This window comes from Xyrauchen texanus, chromosome 13 (genome assembly GCF_025860055.1).
Source record: "Xyrauchen texanus isolate HMW12.3.18 chromosome 13, RBS_HiC_50CHRs, whole genome shotgun sequence".
NCBI lineage: Eukaryota > Metazoa > Chordata > Actinopteri > Cypriniformes > Catostomidae > Xyrauchen > Xyrauchen texanus.
The window spans coordinates 8,913,563-8,930,819 of record NC_068288.1 but is presented as its reverse complement, the minus strand read 5'-3'; the positions used below and the strand labels follow the sequence as shown (position 1 = coordinate 8,930,819).

The following is a 17,257-nucleotide window of genomic DNA, read 5'->3' as shown; positions in this document are numbered from 1 at the left end:
TGAATGATGCCTTCAATTGAAGTAACTAGATAATATATATATATATATATATATATATATATATATATATATATATATATATATATATATATATATATATATATTATGAGGTTCATTGATGACTGAAGAAGTGCAGTTTATGTTATATGACAATTTCAAAGATAAAAGAAACAAATGTGCTATTATAGCACCATTAAACATCCTCGAAAAATTAATTAATAAAAACTACGATTTTTTTTTCTGACACTCATCCTCTCTGAAACAACATAATTTATTAAATTATTTCAATACATTAACCCGTTCCTCTCATATCCAAAGAAATAGTATCTCTTAATATAATACTACAACCTTTCGAGAAACATTTCACTCTATTAGTTATATTTCACTCTGTTAGTTCAATTTCAAGGGGAATCCTCTTTCATGTCTAATTGCTCATTAAAGCGTCTGTTGCCGGGAGGTCCGCCACTGATTGGACGCGCCGCTGCAGTTGGCGTGCTCCAATTGGCCAGTCCGACCTCTCCTTCGTGCACGCCGCTTCCGGTGTCCATGTGCGCGCAGGCTCAGTTCGCTCATCTCCGCTCTTTATTTACTCTCACTCATCTAAGATGGCTGTTCGGAGCGCCTCGGTCCCGCGAGCCTAGCGATCGAGGATGTTTGCGCCTCCAAAATCAACTCTCACCCGGCCATCTCTTCCCCTAATCATCCGCCCGTGAGGTGCGGAGGGATTCTCGTATCCATAAATCCTCCTAACGCCCCTTCCATCCGGCTTGAAGCTCTTTAAATCAAGTTGTTTGGCGAAGTCAAGCCGCACCACTGAGAGAGTGAGTGTGACCAAGAGCCCTGAACATCCAAATGGCCGAACCGAGAAAAGTGCAGTTTGTCACCCTGTCGGCCATGGCTGGCGGTCAGGGCGCGGAGGGCTGGATACGGCGGCTGGAGGAGGACGGGGGCGCGGAGATGAGCTTTGACAGCGAGGGCAGGATGAAGATGTCGGGCACCGGGGTGACGGCTGCTGCGGGTGACCGCGGGGGTTTGATCGGGAAGAGAGACGGCGATGAGCCCAAAGGGAAGAAGACAGTGCGGCTCAATCTGTGTCTGTCCGAGCCCAACGAGCAGTGCTCGGCCGAGTTCAACTACAGCGAGCTCATCCAGTCTCAACAGGTACCTAAATGAGGGGGAATAACTGTTCGGACCAGTTTAGGGAAGATTAGATTATATAGTCTATCCTTTGCTTGTTGTTATACAGACAGCTGCTTTTTTTTTGCTGAGTTTGCTTATGCATTAGCCTGTTAGCAGACCTTAAATGGGAGAGGATTAAAAAAAGTCCTCAGTAGAAGAGCTCAGTTTTTATGGCAAGTGTGGCATATGTTATGAGCGAGTGTGTAAGGCAGTATGCTGGGCATTTAATTTATAACATGTGGTAAGTCCTGTGTCACTTCATGAGGCTCAAACTTAAGAGCACTTTGTTGTGTACGTCACCCCAGCGGCCCCCCATAGTCCCTGTGCTTTAGGAGGGTGCGCGTAGATTTGCGATTAAAAGGATGGGTCAACAAAAAAAAGTGTCATTCTTTCATTATTTACCCTCCCATATGTCATTCCAAAAAAATGGTAATTTCTTGCGTTTGCAGGGATGGTTAGCATAATGTTGATTGAGCTCTTTTTCATACAATTAAAGCAATAGATCACCCCAGAACGGAAAAAACTTCACCCATATGCCATCTCAGATGGGTATGATTTTCTTTCTTCTGCTGAACACAAAGAATTTTAGAGAATATTTCAGCTCTGTTGGTCCATTCAAAGTGAATGGTGGCTAGAACTTTGAAGCTCCTAAAAGCACATAAAGGCAGCAGAAAAGTAATCCATACGACTCCAGTGGTTAAATCCATGTCTTCAGAAGTGATATGATAGGTGTGGGCAGGGCCGTTTCTAGGCATAGATGGGTAGGATGATTTCGTGGCGCCAAATCGGAAGCCGCACCCAAACCACAAAATGTTCTGTCCACCATTCACTTGCATTGAATGGGCCAACAGAGCTGAGATAATATACAAAAAAAATCTCCATTTGTGTTCTGCAGAAGAAAGAAATTCATACACATCTGGGATGGCATGAGGGTGAGTAAATGAGAGAATCTTAATTTTTTGGGTGAACTATCACTTTAAAGTGAATTGAGGCACAGGTTGTCAAGCTCCGAAAATGACAAAAATGGTCGTAAAAGTAGTCTACATTAGAGGTCTGCTACCCGACCCAACACACTGTCACTCACACAAACAGACGAGTTAAGGGCTGTTCACAATATATGTTTTTGCGCGTGCCTGTGCTACTGTTCGCTTGTTTTTCTATGTAAACATGTCTCGCTGTTTCACCGTCTCTTGCAGTCGCCTACAATGGTTCAGGCTTAAAATTCCACAGGTTGGGTCACACGATTTCGTGCCATGCGACAGCCTTGTATGAGGAACAGACTGAAATTAGAATATATTGTTCAAGTCATGGACTACATTTGCAGTGTTTAATCTTTGGAGCTTGTCAACCTCAGTCCCCATTTACTTTCATTGTATGGAAAAGAGCAGCTGGAATATTATTCAAAACATCACATCTTTTGTTACATGGAAGACAAAGTCATACATGTTTTATGACATGAGGGTAAATAAATGACAGCATTTGTGTTTTTGGTTGAAATATTTATTTGTACTTAATTCAGTGGCATGCTTGTAAGTTTTGTTTATGATTGTAGACCTAGTCTTTGACATTGAAAAAATGAGCGGGGTTTACTTAAAAAAAAAAAAATCATAATTTACATGCGGAAATTCCTTGTAAATTTAACAGACCATATGTTTAAGTAAAGGCTTCTTGAAATTTTTGGTGGTTTAATTAGAAATTCCCCCCAAAACTTTGCATTGCAATACTCCGTTTCAAGTAAATGTAATTCAATCTTTGTTTGTAATGTCCTCACGCAGTGTAGCACTGAATTAAGCTTTGCATTTTTTTTTTTTTTTACGTACTCTGTCATGTGCAACATGACACTGAAGCCTTCCAAAAGGAAGCTTAAATGCATGCTATGTAGTCTATTAAACAAGATCACCTTGCATTACAGGTGATATAAACAATATTCGGAGCTGTCTGAACTGTTTGAAAAAACTGTTTGAAAACGGTTATTATTTTCGAAAATCCACTTCATGATGGTGCTAACATATGTTGTCTTTTCTCAGACCAAGAAGAATCCACCAGGTTCTAAGTCTTCCCTGGATCTGGACAACCCTTTCAACGATGATGAGAGAGAACGTCTACAGGTCGAGGCTTTGGCAAAAAAGTTTGAAAGCAAATATGTAAGTGTGTATATATTGATTCTGTTGTTTATGTGAAATGCATTTTCAAATGCATGAAGAAGAGGGCATGAAATGCCAAATGAGAGCTTGCATAAGACTTGTCCATTATTTTGCCGTTAACGTTACAGGGTAACGCAGGGAAAAAGAAGCGGAAAGATCGGATGCAGGATTTGATTGACATCGGCTTTGGCTATGATGAGAGTGACCCCTTCATAGACAACTCTGAAGCTGTGAGTGGGCTCTTGCCATGGCAACAGACATCCGTCACTACAGTGATGATCGATTGCCATTTAACATGCTGTTTACCAACTCTATTTCATTGTGCTCTGAACTGAAAGGTTTTTTTAAATTCATATTCAGATGGATTGTTTGAAAGACAGTGATTGATTTAGATTGTGCTTTAAAGATGTTCTTAAAGTTTCTGCATTCATAAAAGCCTCAAACTTTAAGATGCAGGCGATAAATAGTGAAAGCACCAATGTAAATCATTGTGTGTCTTCCGATCAGTATGATGAGCTTGTACCAGCATCTCTGACAACCAAGCTTGGAGGATTCTACATCAACACCGGTACATTACAGTTCAGAGCTGCCTCCGAATCTGAAGGAGAAGAGGGAGCAAAAGATGAAAAATCCAGAGTGAGTTTTCACTCTGCGATGTGACTCAGTTGATGTCTCATAGATCTGTTAAGAGCCTGTTTTTCGTAATGATATGTATTCATTTGATTCATGGTGTTCTCTGTTTGTAGATGAGAGATGGAGAGGAGCCACAGATAAAGAGAAGGAAGATGAAAGATGTCACAAGTATAGAGGAGAAAAAACCAAGAAGGAACAAAGTAGCTAAACAAGGGTGAGAATAAAGTGTTTTCGTAAATATGAAGATAAATAAATCAATATGGACTTAATGGTGTGTGTTAAGCCCAAGTATTGTACACAGGCGCTTGGCGTTCGCATCTAACCAAAGTTTACTTAAGGGGTGTTCTTAGTCAAGAAAACGGAGTATAAAGGCACGGTCATATTTCCCTTTGCATGGCAAAATTCAGAGGGCGTAGAAGGCATGGGTGGATGTGGAGCACTTATGATTTAAACTCCATGCGAAGGCTGTCAATTTAACATGTTAATTTAGTGTGATTTATGTAAAAAAAAAAATAAATATATATATATATATATATATATATATATATATATATTTCTTTTAATTAATTCAAGCAATCATGCCCCCGACCTCCGTGTAAATTCCTTTAGGTATGTTCCTACCATTGGAGCAATTAAAGCTTTATGTACCTAAACTTGATGCAGTAGGGGGCAGTCAGCACTCCAGATGTACAGGCAACACACCTAGAGTGGTGGCCCAGGAGTGCACAGCACATCAAAATTTACAAAGCCAAATCAAATCTGAAAACACAATGGAAATTGAGCCTCAACAGAGCAAAGTCACAACACAACAAAAAAGCCACAGAACAACATTATTAAGCCACAACTTTTCTGATTATTTAATTGGCCTAATTTCGTTTTGCTGTGGCTTTTTTGTTGTCGTGTCTTAATTGTTTGTGTTTTGCATCACAAATGCTTGGAACACAGCGCTTGGGACTAGAGGTGTTGAAAACTAGTGAGACAAACCAAAGTGCAACCAAATTAAGATGCTCCAAAAGCATCTGTCTGACTCATGAGTGCATGGGCCAACAGTTAAATATAGAGCAGAGGAAAGTAGGTCAATAACAGGGTTTTGTTCAATGATATCGAAGTAAAATCTTATGTCATTCCAGATGTATATGACTTTTTTCTTCAGCAGAACACAAATGAAGATTATTTTTATGTTTTTAAGTATACCTCAGTTCTGTTACTCCATACAATACAAGTGAATGGTGACCAGAATTTTGAAGCTCCAGAAAGCAAATAAAGGCAGCATAAAAGAAATCCATACGACTCAAACTGTGTTTAAATCTGTCTTTAGAAGTGATGTGATAGGTGTGGGTGAGAAACAGCTCAATATTTAAGTCCTTTTTTACTATAAGGGTATTTTCCATATAACAGTTTTGTGCCCTTGATGGGCCCTTCCACAAAACTGTTAGTTAAGGGTACATTTATACATTAATGCCATGCTCCATCGAGAGATCTGTCCTTCAAAGTGAGTTGGGCATGAGGACGATCACTTTCGTTTGGAATTTGCCCAAAATATCCACTTTCACATTCTTCTTTTGTTTTTTGGCAATTTGCATTCTTCATGCATATCAGCACCTACTGGTTGGTACTGGTCAAAGGTAGAAATTTATTGTAAAAAAGGACTTAAATATTGATCTGTTTTTCACCTACACTTATCACTTCTGAAGACATGAATTAAACCTTATGGAGTCGTATGGATTACTTTTATGCTGCCTTTATGTCATTTTTGGATCTTCAGAGGTCTGGTCACCATTCACTTACATTGTATGGACATACAGAGCTCAGATATTCTTCTAAAAATCTTTGTTTTCTGCTGAAGAAAGAAAGTCATACACATCTGTGATGGCATGAGGATGAGTAAATGATGAGAGAATTTTCATTTTTGAGTGAACTATCCTTTTAAATCAAGTTTTCCTAAAGAAATATGTTCGTGTTTTGTGAATAAATGCTTATTCTTGGAATGTATGTGTATGTGGCATGAAATTTGCTCAGAGTGGCTGCTCTCAACCTTCACCGTCCGGAGAAAAAGAAGAGGAAGAAACTGATGAAGGATTCACTCTGTCTGGCTGCAATGCTTCGACGTTTCACACGAGAGAAGGAAGAAATGCGGAAACGAGACCCCAAAGTGTCTCATCTGGGCCCTGGTCTCACCAGCACCCCCAACTCCAACAACGTACCGCAGAACTCTCATCTCCACGGCAACGCCAACAATGAGCTTCCGCTTGCCGAACTGACGGCCGACCCCGCCATGATGTCATTGCTAGGTTCAGCCAATGAAAGCGAGCTTCAGGATCTCATGCGGGACCTCGACTTCAGTTTTTTAGACGCAGTGCCCCAGATGCCCCCGTCAGTAAGGGAGAATGGGCAGATTGGTGTGGGTTCGTCAGCTGGGCACAAGATTGGTGGAGGTGGGCTGAGTCGAGGGCAGGGGGGGCTCATCTCTCCTCCACCTCTCCCAGATGGACTTCCTGCACCCTTGATCAAACGTATAGAAGACCTAAGGGCTGTAAGTCTGAATTTTGTTGTTTGGATGCAGTCCTCCTTTTAGGTAAACCATTAAAAGATGGTTAAAATACAGTATATATAATTTGAGAAAATACAAATGCCACTAAATATGGTAATGATAGGTTTACAGTTATGGCACTGCATTTCCATTCCTTCTATAATAAGGGTGGGTGTTATGACCGAAGTTGCATATCTCTTTATTAGTAATTTTATGCAGTACTGATGGTATGTATTAATGTAGTTAACTAAGCTGGAAAATTAAAACGTATCTATTTTGGATAATCCAGTAAATTATTTACTTTAAAGGATAGTTCATCCAAAAATAGTGAAAAATACCTCATTTTCTCATCCTCATGCCATCACAGATGTGTGTGACTTTCTTTCTTCTGCAAAACAAAAATGAATATTTCAGCTCTGAAGGTCCATACAATGCAAGTGAAGGGTGGACAGAACAAAAAGCACATAAAGTCAGCATAAAAGTAATCCATGCAACTCCAGTGGTTAAATCTGCATCTTCAGAAGTGATATGATAGGTGTGGGTGAGAAACAGATCAATATTTAAGTCCTTTTTTACTATAAATCTTCACTTTCACATTGTTCTGTTTTAGAAATCCACATTCTTTGTGCATATTGCCACCTACTGGGCAGAGAGGAGAATTTATGAGAAAAAAAGGACTTGAATATTGATCTGTTTCTCACCTACACCTATCATATCACTTCTGAAGACATGGATTTTACCACTGGAGTTGCATGGATTACTTTTATGCTGACTTTATGTGCTTTTTGTTCTAGCCACCATTCACTTCCATTGAATGGATCAACCGAGCTGATATTTCTTCTAAAAATCTTAATTTGTGTTCTGCAGAAGAGAGAAAGTTATACACATCTGTAATGGCATGAGGGAGAGTAAATGAGAGTATTTTCATTTTTGGGTGAACTATTACTGTAAGGTACATGACAAATTATAGGTTTTGTGCATGAACAGCTTCTTATTATCTAACACTTGAGTTTAAAAACCAAAGACTCAAAACTAATTTTATAAATTGGATAGTTCTGACTAAATTCTGATTGGACCACATCGATTAGGACACATCACACTCTATTTCTTCATCACTTTTAAATGTAAAACGTGAAGTAGTCTTGCCCACCATTAGCTGCGGAAATATATTTACCACAGTATTAACTACAGCAACATTACTACTGATAGAAATGTTCACCAATCCTTTTCACTGCAAGACATTTAAATGTAAGTAAAGTCTTCAATGAGAAACGTAAATGAGCAGTTCAGGCCAGTAATCGTGGAAATTCTTATTACTGAGCTCTCAGACATTTCAAGAGATCTGTAGGATGTAGATTCGTAATTTTAAAAGCACTTCAGGGAGTTCATGGTCTGACAGTAACGCCGTTCTTCTGCATAACTAGAATTGTTTTTTTACACAGGCATCGAGGCAATTTGATCAGGAAGGCAGAAAGAAATTCTTCACTCTGGATATGAATAATATTTTGCTGGAGTAAGTCAATTCTTTTACTGTCCTCATTCAACATTTATTAAAGGTTTTTAAATGCTGTGACTTGGACTGATATAGACCGAATCTATCTTTAGTTGACGTGTATCATCATTCCTCTCCTTCAGTATTGAGCTGCAGGTTCAGGAGCAGCCGGCAGACGTGCGTTCGCAGGTGTACTCTCACCTGGAGGCCTTTGTGCCCTGTAACAAGGAGGCGCTACTCAAACGACTCAAGAAACTGAGCCTCAACATCCAGGTGAGGATTCAGATTACTCTTGTTTTTCTGGGCTGAAAAGACTAACAAGTTATTACCATAGAAGGTGGGAAGTTTAAATTACAGGGTTAAGCTCACGACCTGTCCTAGCATGTAACATTTCACCCCATAATAAAAAAATATATATTTTGGTTTACTTAAGAGAACGAAGCCTATTTTTAGATATTCTTTTGTTTTTGTCATTACAATTAAGCACATTTCCACTCAAATTCTCATTATCTTAAAGACATAGTTCACCCAAAAATTCGCCAGAACACATTTCAAGAAAACTAGAAAAATATCTCAGCTCAGTAGGTCCTAAAATGCAAGTGGGCGGTGACTTCTAAAGCAATACGATCACATTTGGTGTGGAAAAAGATCAATATTTAAGTAATTTTTAACTATAAACCATCTTCCGGTCAGCAGCAGTATACGCATTGATGAGAGAGCAGAATTCACGGCGTCTCTTTCATGCAACGTATTGGGGTTACCGTGTTATGGGTGCAATCTCAAAATTTTTTCACATGGTTGAGACATTCAGGATAATCATACAAATGCATCATTGTGAGTGAATAAACGGATACAAATACAGATCAAAACCAACAAAGCTTCTGTACAGCGTTCCTCCTACTCATTAATAAACCGCTCTAATTATGTCACATTTGCATACTGCTGCTTACATGAAGCAATGATTTATAGTTAAAAAAGAACTTGGATATTTATATTTTTCACACCAAAAGCAATAGTGTCACCTTAGAAGTCGTGAATTTATCCGCTGGAGTCGTATGGATGATGTTTATGCTGACTGTCTGTGATTTTTGGAGCTTAAAGTTGAATCACCACCCACTTGCATTTTAAGGACCTACTGAGCTGTGATATTTTTCTCTTTTTCTTCAAATGTGTTCAAGAGATGAAAGATAGTCCTGGGATATCATGAGGATGAGTAAATGATGAGAGAAATTACATTTATAGGTGAACTATCCCTTTAATGCATCTGGACATTTTACTAATGGTGGTTCTCATTAGATTCTATTAACTGTAATAAAGTTATTTATGGGAATGTGCTTAATTGTGAAATAAAAATAATTGCACAGAACAAAAAATCTTGTCCACAAAGACATTTCTGTTAGCAAAATATAATTTATTATCTTATTTGATTTTGGGGTGAAATGAGACCCAGTCATTCACCCAACAGCCTTGTTAGCTTTTGGTAATAGTTGTCTGATTTCACAAAAGTCTGCATATTCTCCTCTTCTCTTCCTGTCTGTCTTTTCCTCAGGACGACCGTCTGCGAACACCCCTGTTAAAACTCAAACTGGCCGTGTGCAGTGTGATGCCAGAGCAGATTGCCAGATATAACATGGATTGCATGGCAAAAGCTGCTTCCAAGTAAGTCCAAACTGCTGGAACAGATCTGTATTTTATTTCAGCATGAGTGTAGTCTAGTGGGGGGTAAAAACTGAAAAGGGTGCGATTTAGATCTTAGACTGTATGATTCTTGAACCATGACCTATTCTGACATTTTAAAGTGGGATGTATGGTACAATATGTTGATCGAATGTGATTGGCGAAATTAAGAATTTGCAGTAACAACAATCCAAATGATGTGGACATACAGAGCTTTAAGACTAATGAGGTACTGTGTGTGTGTGTATGTTGCACAGGCAGCAGACTGAGGAAGCAGAGAAGAATGGATCAGAGGATGATGATGAAGAGAAACCAGGAAAGAGGGTGATGGGACCAAGAAAGAAGTTCATATGGGATGATAAACTCAGGTTTGTACTGCTTAAAGCTGTTAGTTGTAACCCCACTAATGGGCTGCTAGTTGCAAGAATAAAGGTTTTACCCCGTGTGTGTGTTTTCCAGGACTCTGTTGTGTAACCTGGTGCGCGTGAAGCTGAGCTGTTATGAGCTGGAGCAGTGCGCTCTGTCTGTGGAGGACTATCTCAAATCCTTCATGGAGAATGAAGTCAAACCCCTCTGGCCTAAAGGCTGGATGCAGGCCAGGTGTGTGCCTCAGTGTGTGCTTCTATGATTGTGTGCTGGGTTTTACAAAAGCTGGTAAACTATGATGTAACCAGAAGCTTTTTTTTAGGATGCTTTTCAAAGAGAGTCGTGGGGTACACGGTCACCTTACAGGCCTGTGAGTATATCAACCTCTTCATATGTACACCATTTACATTTGTTATAGTTTCTTATAGACTTTAATGCCTCATTTTGATAACTTCTTTTTTCATAGGGGCAGGAAAAGGATTGTTACAACCTCAAAAGCTGCCAAAATGACGGTATTTAATATGGGGGTGGGAACCAACTGCAATTTTATATTGATATCTCAGTCATGACATAATATTGTGATTCTTATTTGCATTGTAATGCAATGCTATAATTATATTGCCATATTTCTCATTAATCTGTTGAACTTCAGGGGTTTGTGCAATTAGCCTACTATATATTCTTGTAACATTCTGTTTCTATTCTAGTGTGTTGAATTAATGACCCCGTTTACACCTGGTATTAAAATGTGTTTCAGGTGATCCGATCATATGTTGCATTTATGCTTGGATTAAATTTCAACTGCATCTGGGAGAAATGGTGCGGCAGCTTTGTTCACACTTTCTTTGTCTTTTCTGACTGTTACGCATTAATGTCATGCAGTAACACACTGACAGTGATTGAAGAATTTCATCATGAAATCAGAGACCCTCCCCTCGAAATCCAAACACAAGTGGTCACAGGAGATAAATTTTTAGTGGCCAGGTGTAAACCATGATGTGTCGCGCCTGACAACATGTGATCTGATCACATGTGATGCAAATTAGTACCAAGTGTAAATGGGGTCAGTGGTGCAGTATATTTTTTTACCTTCATACAGGCTTGCTCTCTCAAAGTGTTAATGTGAAAAATAGTAGTAAAAATACTGATTCTTTACATGAGACTGATACAGTCCTGTGCATATAATATCCCAATCCTTTGAAATATTAATCTCCCACCTCTAAAATAAAACTGAACTACATCATTGAGGGGTTCTTTCATGACTTGTGTCTCTGTTGCCAAATACATGGAGCGCTACAGAGTTAATCAGCTTTGCTGCACCCAAGCATTGTAATGCAATGCTCAAAGTTTATAAGATTGACTTTGACCACATTGCCTCTGACCTTTCGACGTGTCGGCCAGTAATTACTGGACAAATCAGATGACGTATTACCTTGCCGATTGCAGCGCTCAAATCAATACCTGTTCTCTAAAACGCATTTTATCTGGAGGTCTAAGTGGGGCTTGATGCTGATTTCGAGTGGTGCGTTGACGCCACGACGCAAGTCATGTCGAATCTCCTTTACGTCCATAGATTCCTTGACTTCCTTTTCATATGATGTGATTACTTGAGCTCAGTATTTGTTCTTCCCATGATCTGATCCAGGAGGTCGGCTGGATGCAGAGACCAGCTCCAGGTGTCGGAACCACTTCTGCCTCTCCAGCCTTACCTGCTACTGCGTGCATACTGCCCTCCTCCCCCTCTGAACCCATCTGCCTCTCTGATTCATTGGATGAGGATCTGGCTGCTAACTCTCTGGACTCTATTTCTCAAGCTCTCGCTCTCCTCAGCAATGCTGCCAAGGGTCTGACGTCAAACAACGGCATTCCTGCCGCCTCTCCTCCTGGAATCATCGGATCCTCATCTGGGGTCAGCCACCACTACTCTCCTCTCTCACATTCCACCCTTCCAGCAAACATTGAGCTTTCGGGTATCTCTCTGGCAAATATGAGCAATCTATCTACCTCTCCCTCCCTCTCCTCTCCTTTCACCTCATCTCCTTCGTCTTCTATGCGAGGAGAGACCTTTGGGTTGGTAAAGGACAGTGGGTCCTTGCAGAGAAACTTGGTAAAACCCACTCACAGAGCGGGATTGAATGTGGGACAGTCTGCTAAGCCTCGCCCACCCCCTACAGCCTCACCCCTCTTGCCTCCACAGCAGAGGTCTTTTGGGGTGATGGGAGTAAAGCAGAGTCAGACTCTGCACCCTATTGGACAGGCGAAGAACTGTGTAAACAAATCTGGTACTGGCGTCAACGGAATCTCTGGTACTGCGGTTTCTCAACAGCCTCGTATGAACACTCACCCCTCTCAGATGAATGCCAAGAGCCCTCAACAGTCACGGGTACCCAACTCTACCCCTTCGATGCCCTCTTCCCCTTCCACCCTGTTATTGCAGGCCAAGACCCCCACTATGCCACACAGCCAGTCAAACTTTATTACACCCATGCAAGCCACACTCACCAAGTCTTCCCACAGTAGCAGCTCTCCCATCATCAAACTCACGCCTAGGCCCCCTGCTCCGACTCCGACTCCTCCCTCCTCCTCTCCCTCGCCTTCATTATCGCCCTCCCTGACTCATCTGAGACCCCAAATGATAACCAGCCCACACCAGTACAGCCCCAAGAGCCCAGGGTTCAGACCGCCATTCACCGCACAGGGATCTGGTGTCAAATCAGGACAAGCGAGCTACAGTTTCGCAGGCGGACAGAAATCCACTAGTCTATCAAGTGGTGGTTCAGGTAACACCATTACCACCCCAATGGCCAAACCCCTGTCTGCAAGTGTCCAGGACTGCAGCCCCTCCCCTTCTGCAGTACCTGTCAATCACACCCAGCGTCAGAGGACCATAGGAGGGACTAGTCAGAGTGCCAAGTCGTCAACAAGTCGAGCATCAGCCATGACGCTACCCTCTCCTCCTGTCTCCTCTCACCTGCCACAGGTGAGTGCAGTGCCCACTGTCTCCATCACAATGGTTTAAAACTTGTTTTCTACAAATGCATAGCTATGATATGCCAGTTTCTAGTTAGCCCTAAGTGGAAGCAGTTTATATTTACATTTATGCCTTTGATCTAAAGCAACATACAGTGTAACCAAGGTATATATTTTATTAGTATTTGTATACCTGGGAGTCGAACCCATGGCTCTATCAGTTACGCTACAGTAATAATATATGCACATGCATGACTAATAGCCTCCTCTATAATTAAACAATCCATGTCTATGAGCTTACTGAATACAGAATCAGTTTTTTTTTTTTTCCTTCAGAGGGTAGGTCAGTCCCCCCCACCCGGGCATTACTTTATTTTTTGGATGCAAAACAATTTGTAAAAGTATCTATCTAAAAGTTTTTCAAAGAATGGCAAAAAAACAAAAAACAGCATTTCTGAAAAAATAAATTTAGTTGAGATTTTTTATTTTTTTTATTTGTTTGGATGTCAAACAATTAATTTAGTGATCCAAACATTTTTCAGAGAGTGATTTTTTTTTTTTTTTTTACATTTGTGCAAATAAATAAACATTTATTAATTTATTATTATAATTAATTATTTATTTTAATTATTTATTATAAAATAAATAAACATTATATTAATTTATTTATATTTAATTGTTTGAATGCAAAGTTCATTCAGGTGTCATGTTTTCAGAGAGTGACGAAAAATAGCACTGGTGTGAAACATGTTTGCAAATATAATTTTGTTTTTTAGTGATTTTATTTGTTTGAAAGCCATACAATGCTGCATGAACCCTTTTCAGACAATGTCAAAAATTCAGCATTGGGTGCAAAAAGTTTTTTGTTTGCAAACAATTCAGGTGTCTGAAAAATGTCTATATTGGTGTTTATTAAAGGCAGAACAGTTCAATCAAGTATCCTTTTTTTAAGAGTCATAATTTGACTAGATTAATAATTTATTTTTGTCACACTTTGTGTGAACAGGACTTTATTCTGCTTTTTAAAGTTACTAACAGATGAAGAGCCCATGTCTGTTTGTACAGTAATTTCAAAAACATTTATAGATGCACTTACTAAATGCTCACCTCCTCCAGGGGTCTACGGCATCAGGAAGTAACCTCTTGGGCTCAGTGCCCCCCTCCCTCCCCCTGGGTTTTGGGATGCTTGGGGGTCTAGTGCCCGTTTCCCTACCCTTCCAGTTCCCCTCGCTTCTCAATTTCAACCCCACAGGCCCTGGAGTTCCTGGCTGCAGCAACATGGGGGCGTCACCCACCACAAACTCAGGATACACCCTGGCACAGAGTGAGTGACTACATGTGACTTGACATGTACAAATCACATGGTTTGACTTTTTTGGGAAAAGCATTTAGGTCGTGCTTGTATGTTTGCATGTATCGTGTTTGGCTGTGTTCTGCTTGCATTTCCTGTCTCCCTAACCCTTTTTATCTTTCATTTGTTTTTTGTTTTCTAATTTTCTTCCTTTTCTCTACATTGTCTGTTTGGTGCTGTATTTCTGCAATCTCATTTGCTCCTGGATTGGTCTGCACTCTTTTGTCCATCTTTCTTTCCACCTGTCCTGCTTTCCCCCAGATCTGTTTAAGAGTCTGCAGCTAGGGTCTCAGATTGCTCTACCTCCCCACTTGCAGCTTGCTTTCTCAGGTAAATGCTGCAAATCTTCAGCTCACTGTCGCTTATCTTGTCATAATTTTGGCTTGTTGTAAGTTCACCCTCCCTTAACTTCTGCTACATTATGTGACATTTAATTCTGTTCCAAAGCCTAGTGAGCTGCCTTGGTTTCTACTGTCTACACGGGCAGTTCCCTTTAATGGATGCATCCAAAGAAAAGTGGAAACTTTAAAGCCAAAGTATAATATGGTTCGCCGCATACCGGAAGGTCTCTAGCAGTGCATCTCATGCTAACTTCATCATCAGAACAATACATTTGGACTTGCCACATGCAGCCCAGTTGTAGAAAAATCTGAGTTACACATTTTCTGTGTTTTATCCAGTTTAGGATATTGCATTGTGTAGTGCAGTTTTACGATGTTCACAACTCCGGTTACCCATTCTGGCCAACGTAAAGTTTACATCTTCATCCACTTTTTCATTTTGCCTATCATTGACAAAGAAACAAACAAAAGCCTTTAAACATTTCCGATGATGTTTTGGAAATGAAAGAATACTCTAGTCTTAAGGCAGCATATTTTCTGCCTACTGTTTGAAACGGACATTGCTTTGGCAGCACGCCTCTGATGCCTAAAAATATTGCTTTAGTAGACAGCTCATTAGGTTTGGATATTTGACTATTTTGAAATTCAGACTTCTTTTTGATTGAAGTGAAATCTATTTAGCACATTGTAGTTTCCATGATCCTTTTCCTTAAGCGGAATCGTGTCCAGATCACTATATTTGAACATTTTGTCTTGCGCTTACAGATGCAAACCAAAGTCAGGGGGGAGACACAAAGAGGAAGCCCCACTGACCGCTGTAACCAGAATGTACACTTTCGCTCTGTTGGCGACGGATGTTTTCAGCTGCTCAGATTCTGAATGGAAAAGAATCGTGGATTGACATGGAAGGGGGAGTGATGTAAACTTTCATTAGATGATATTGAGGGACTTGATTAACGTCATTCTGCTTTTAATTGATCAGTGTTCTGGATGATTGGAGTGAGCTGGGTGGGTTTTAATTATTGCTATTTTTTTGTGTCAACATGTTTACACAAGACCTTAATCACTGTGGACATAGAGCTAATAAAAGGAAGTAAAGAAACAAAGTAACATAATTTCTATTTAAGTTAATGTCGGCTGAAAATGTGCATTACTGTGTTTATTTTCCGAGTAGTTTTGTTTAAAACTCCTAAAGGGAAGTTATAGGCCAACAGTTTTATTTTAAAGACTGTTAAAATAGTAGCTATTAATAATAATACATATGGGTAAATTATTTATAAATTTTTGACACAGGGACATATTATGATGTTTAAGGTGTGTTAGTAGAATAAAATGGTATGTATATAAAATATACATAAATATGTGATCTATTTTCTTTCAAAGTCAGGATGCGTGTGTGTGCGCGTGCGCAGATGTCTCGCTGTTTCTGGTGCTGTGTATCTCACTGGACCTTGTAAAAACTTGAGGTTAAAGTTTCAGTTATGGATGAAGAATGAATCATGTATGTGTGCAAGCTTTCATAGAGGAGAATTATAACAATATAGCCTACTTGAATGGTTTCATTTTATTGCTAAACATCCATACAAAATCTTCCTCACCTTTTAATAAAACGCTTTTGTTTGAATAACTATGCAGGACTGTAAATGTGTCTAAGCTATTGCTTAGCTCTCCACTTTAAACCATTAGTGTTTGTGGGGGATTGTGTGTTTCTACATTGTCTTGTCACTTTTGTCCCAATAGAGATCTTCTTTTCATGTCTGTGCTGCCTTTTTCACTATCCAGCATTTCAAAATGTCTAGCCCTGCTCGCCAGCATCTTCTGTGTAAAAATGAGAAATGGCACCAAAGATGACCGCATTATATCAAGAGTTGACAAGTAACAGGTTGTGTTTGTGTGTGCTTGTTCTAACATCCTGTCTCAATTTTGTAGGCCAACCTTAATGCGTGGTCACTGGTTGTCTCTGTGGATATTGTGATGGACAGAATTTTGAGATTGAATGTATATATGGATTTATTTTATTTTCTAAATATTGATTGGGGTGGGGGTGTTTTTGACTGGAACTGGAATAAGTATAGGAGTTCTTATTTTGGTAGATTATTTTGGTCTTGATTCTGAAATAAAAATGCCGTCATTTTTGTCTCAAGTGCAAGCTCTAAACAATAATTCAATAAAACTTTTAGCTGATGGTTTTGCACTTCCCTAACAGATTTTTCAAAATCAACTCACTGTAATGTATTTTTTGTAGTGATAATTGTATGTAAAATGGTTTGTGAATACCATTATATGTTGACTTGTAAAAAAAAAACAGGTATATGGTTTTCCACATACGGGAAGTTGGTCATCCTAAAACAATTCCAGGACCCAGGGAGTACTACCTTGACGGTTAAATACTTTTCAAACTAAACCTATATATTTTTTTTTCTCACAGTAATATAATCATGATAATTATCTTTTGTTATATTGTGTAATGAGAATTGGGGTAAAATGTGTCACTGCATTTACATAATTGATTAGTTTTGGGAATAAAATAGTATCAGGATAATTATCTAACGGGATTTGTGAGTCCACCTCATA

General features: G+C 39.6%; 1 protein-coding gene across 2 annotated transcripts; it reads left to right on the top strand.

Moving 5' to 3' along the window:
- Positions 1 to 606: 606 nt before the first annotated feature.
- Positions 607 to 17,123, top strand: LOC127653665 (ubinuclein-2-like). 2 transcript variants are annotated; one of them, XM_052140429.1, is made up of 17 exons: positions 607 to 1,161; positions 3,207 to 3,323; positions 3,452 to 3,553; positions 3,831 to 3,959; positions 4,070 to 4,170; positions 5,976 to 6,489; positions 7,929 to 7,999; positions 8,122 to 8,251; positions 9,528 to 9,637; positions 9,913 to 10,023; positions 10,115 to 10,255; positions 10,344 to 10,391; positions 10,488 to 10,533; positions 11,667 to 13,001; positions 14,108 to 14,315; positions 14,604 to 14,672; positions 15,449 to 17,123. In XM_052140429.1, the coding sequence occupies exons 1-17, from the start codon at positions 853 to 855 to the stop codon at positions 15,493 to 15,495; spliced, it is 3,588 nt and encodes a 1,195-aa protein (XP_051996389.1). In that variant the 5' UTR covers positions 607 to 852; the 3' UTR covers positions 15,496 to 17,123. The 2 variants fall into 2 exon arrangements, with proteins under 2 accessions (XP_051996389.1, XP_051996390.1); XM_052140430.1 differs by lacking the exon at positions 14,604 to 14,672.
- The last annotated feature ends 134 nt before the right edge of the window (positions 17,124 to 17,257 follow it).

What these genes read in the sequence shown, in the direction of transcription:
- LOC127653665 (XM_052140429.1), top strand. Translation starts at nt 853, where the DNA reads ATGGCCGAACCGAGAAAAGTGCAGTTTGTCACCCTGTCGGCCATGGCT. An exon ending in TCATAGACAACTCTGAAGCT is followed by an intron (nt 3,554 to 3,830) that starts GTGAGTGGGCTC and finishes TCTTCCGATCAG; the next exon opens with TATGATGAGCTTGTACCAGC. An exon ending in AACAAAGTAGCTAAACAAGG is followed by an intron (nt 4,171 to 5,975) that starts GTGAGAATAAAG and finishes AAATTTGCTCAG; the next exon opens with AGTGGCTGCTCTCAACCTTC.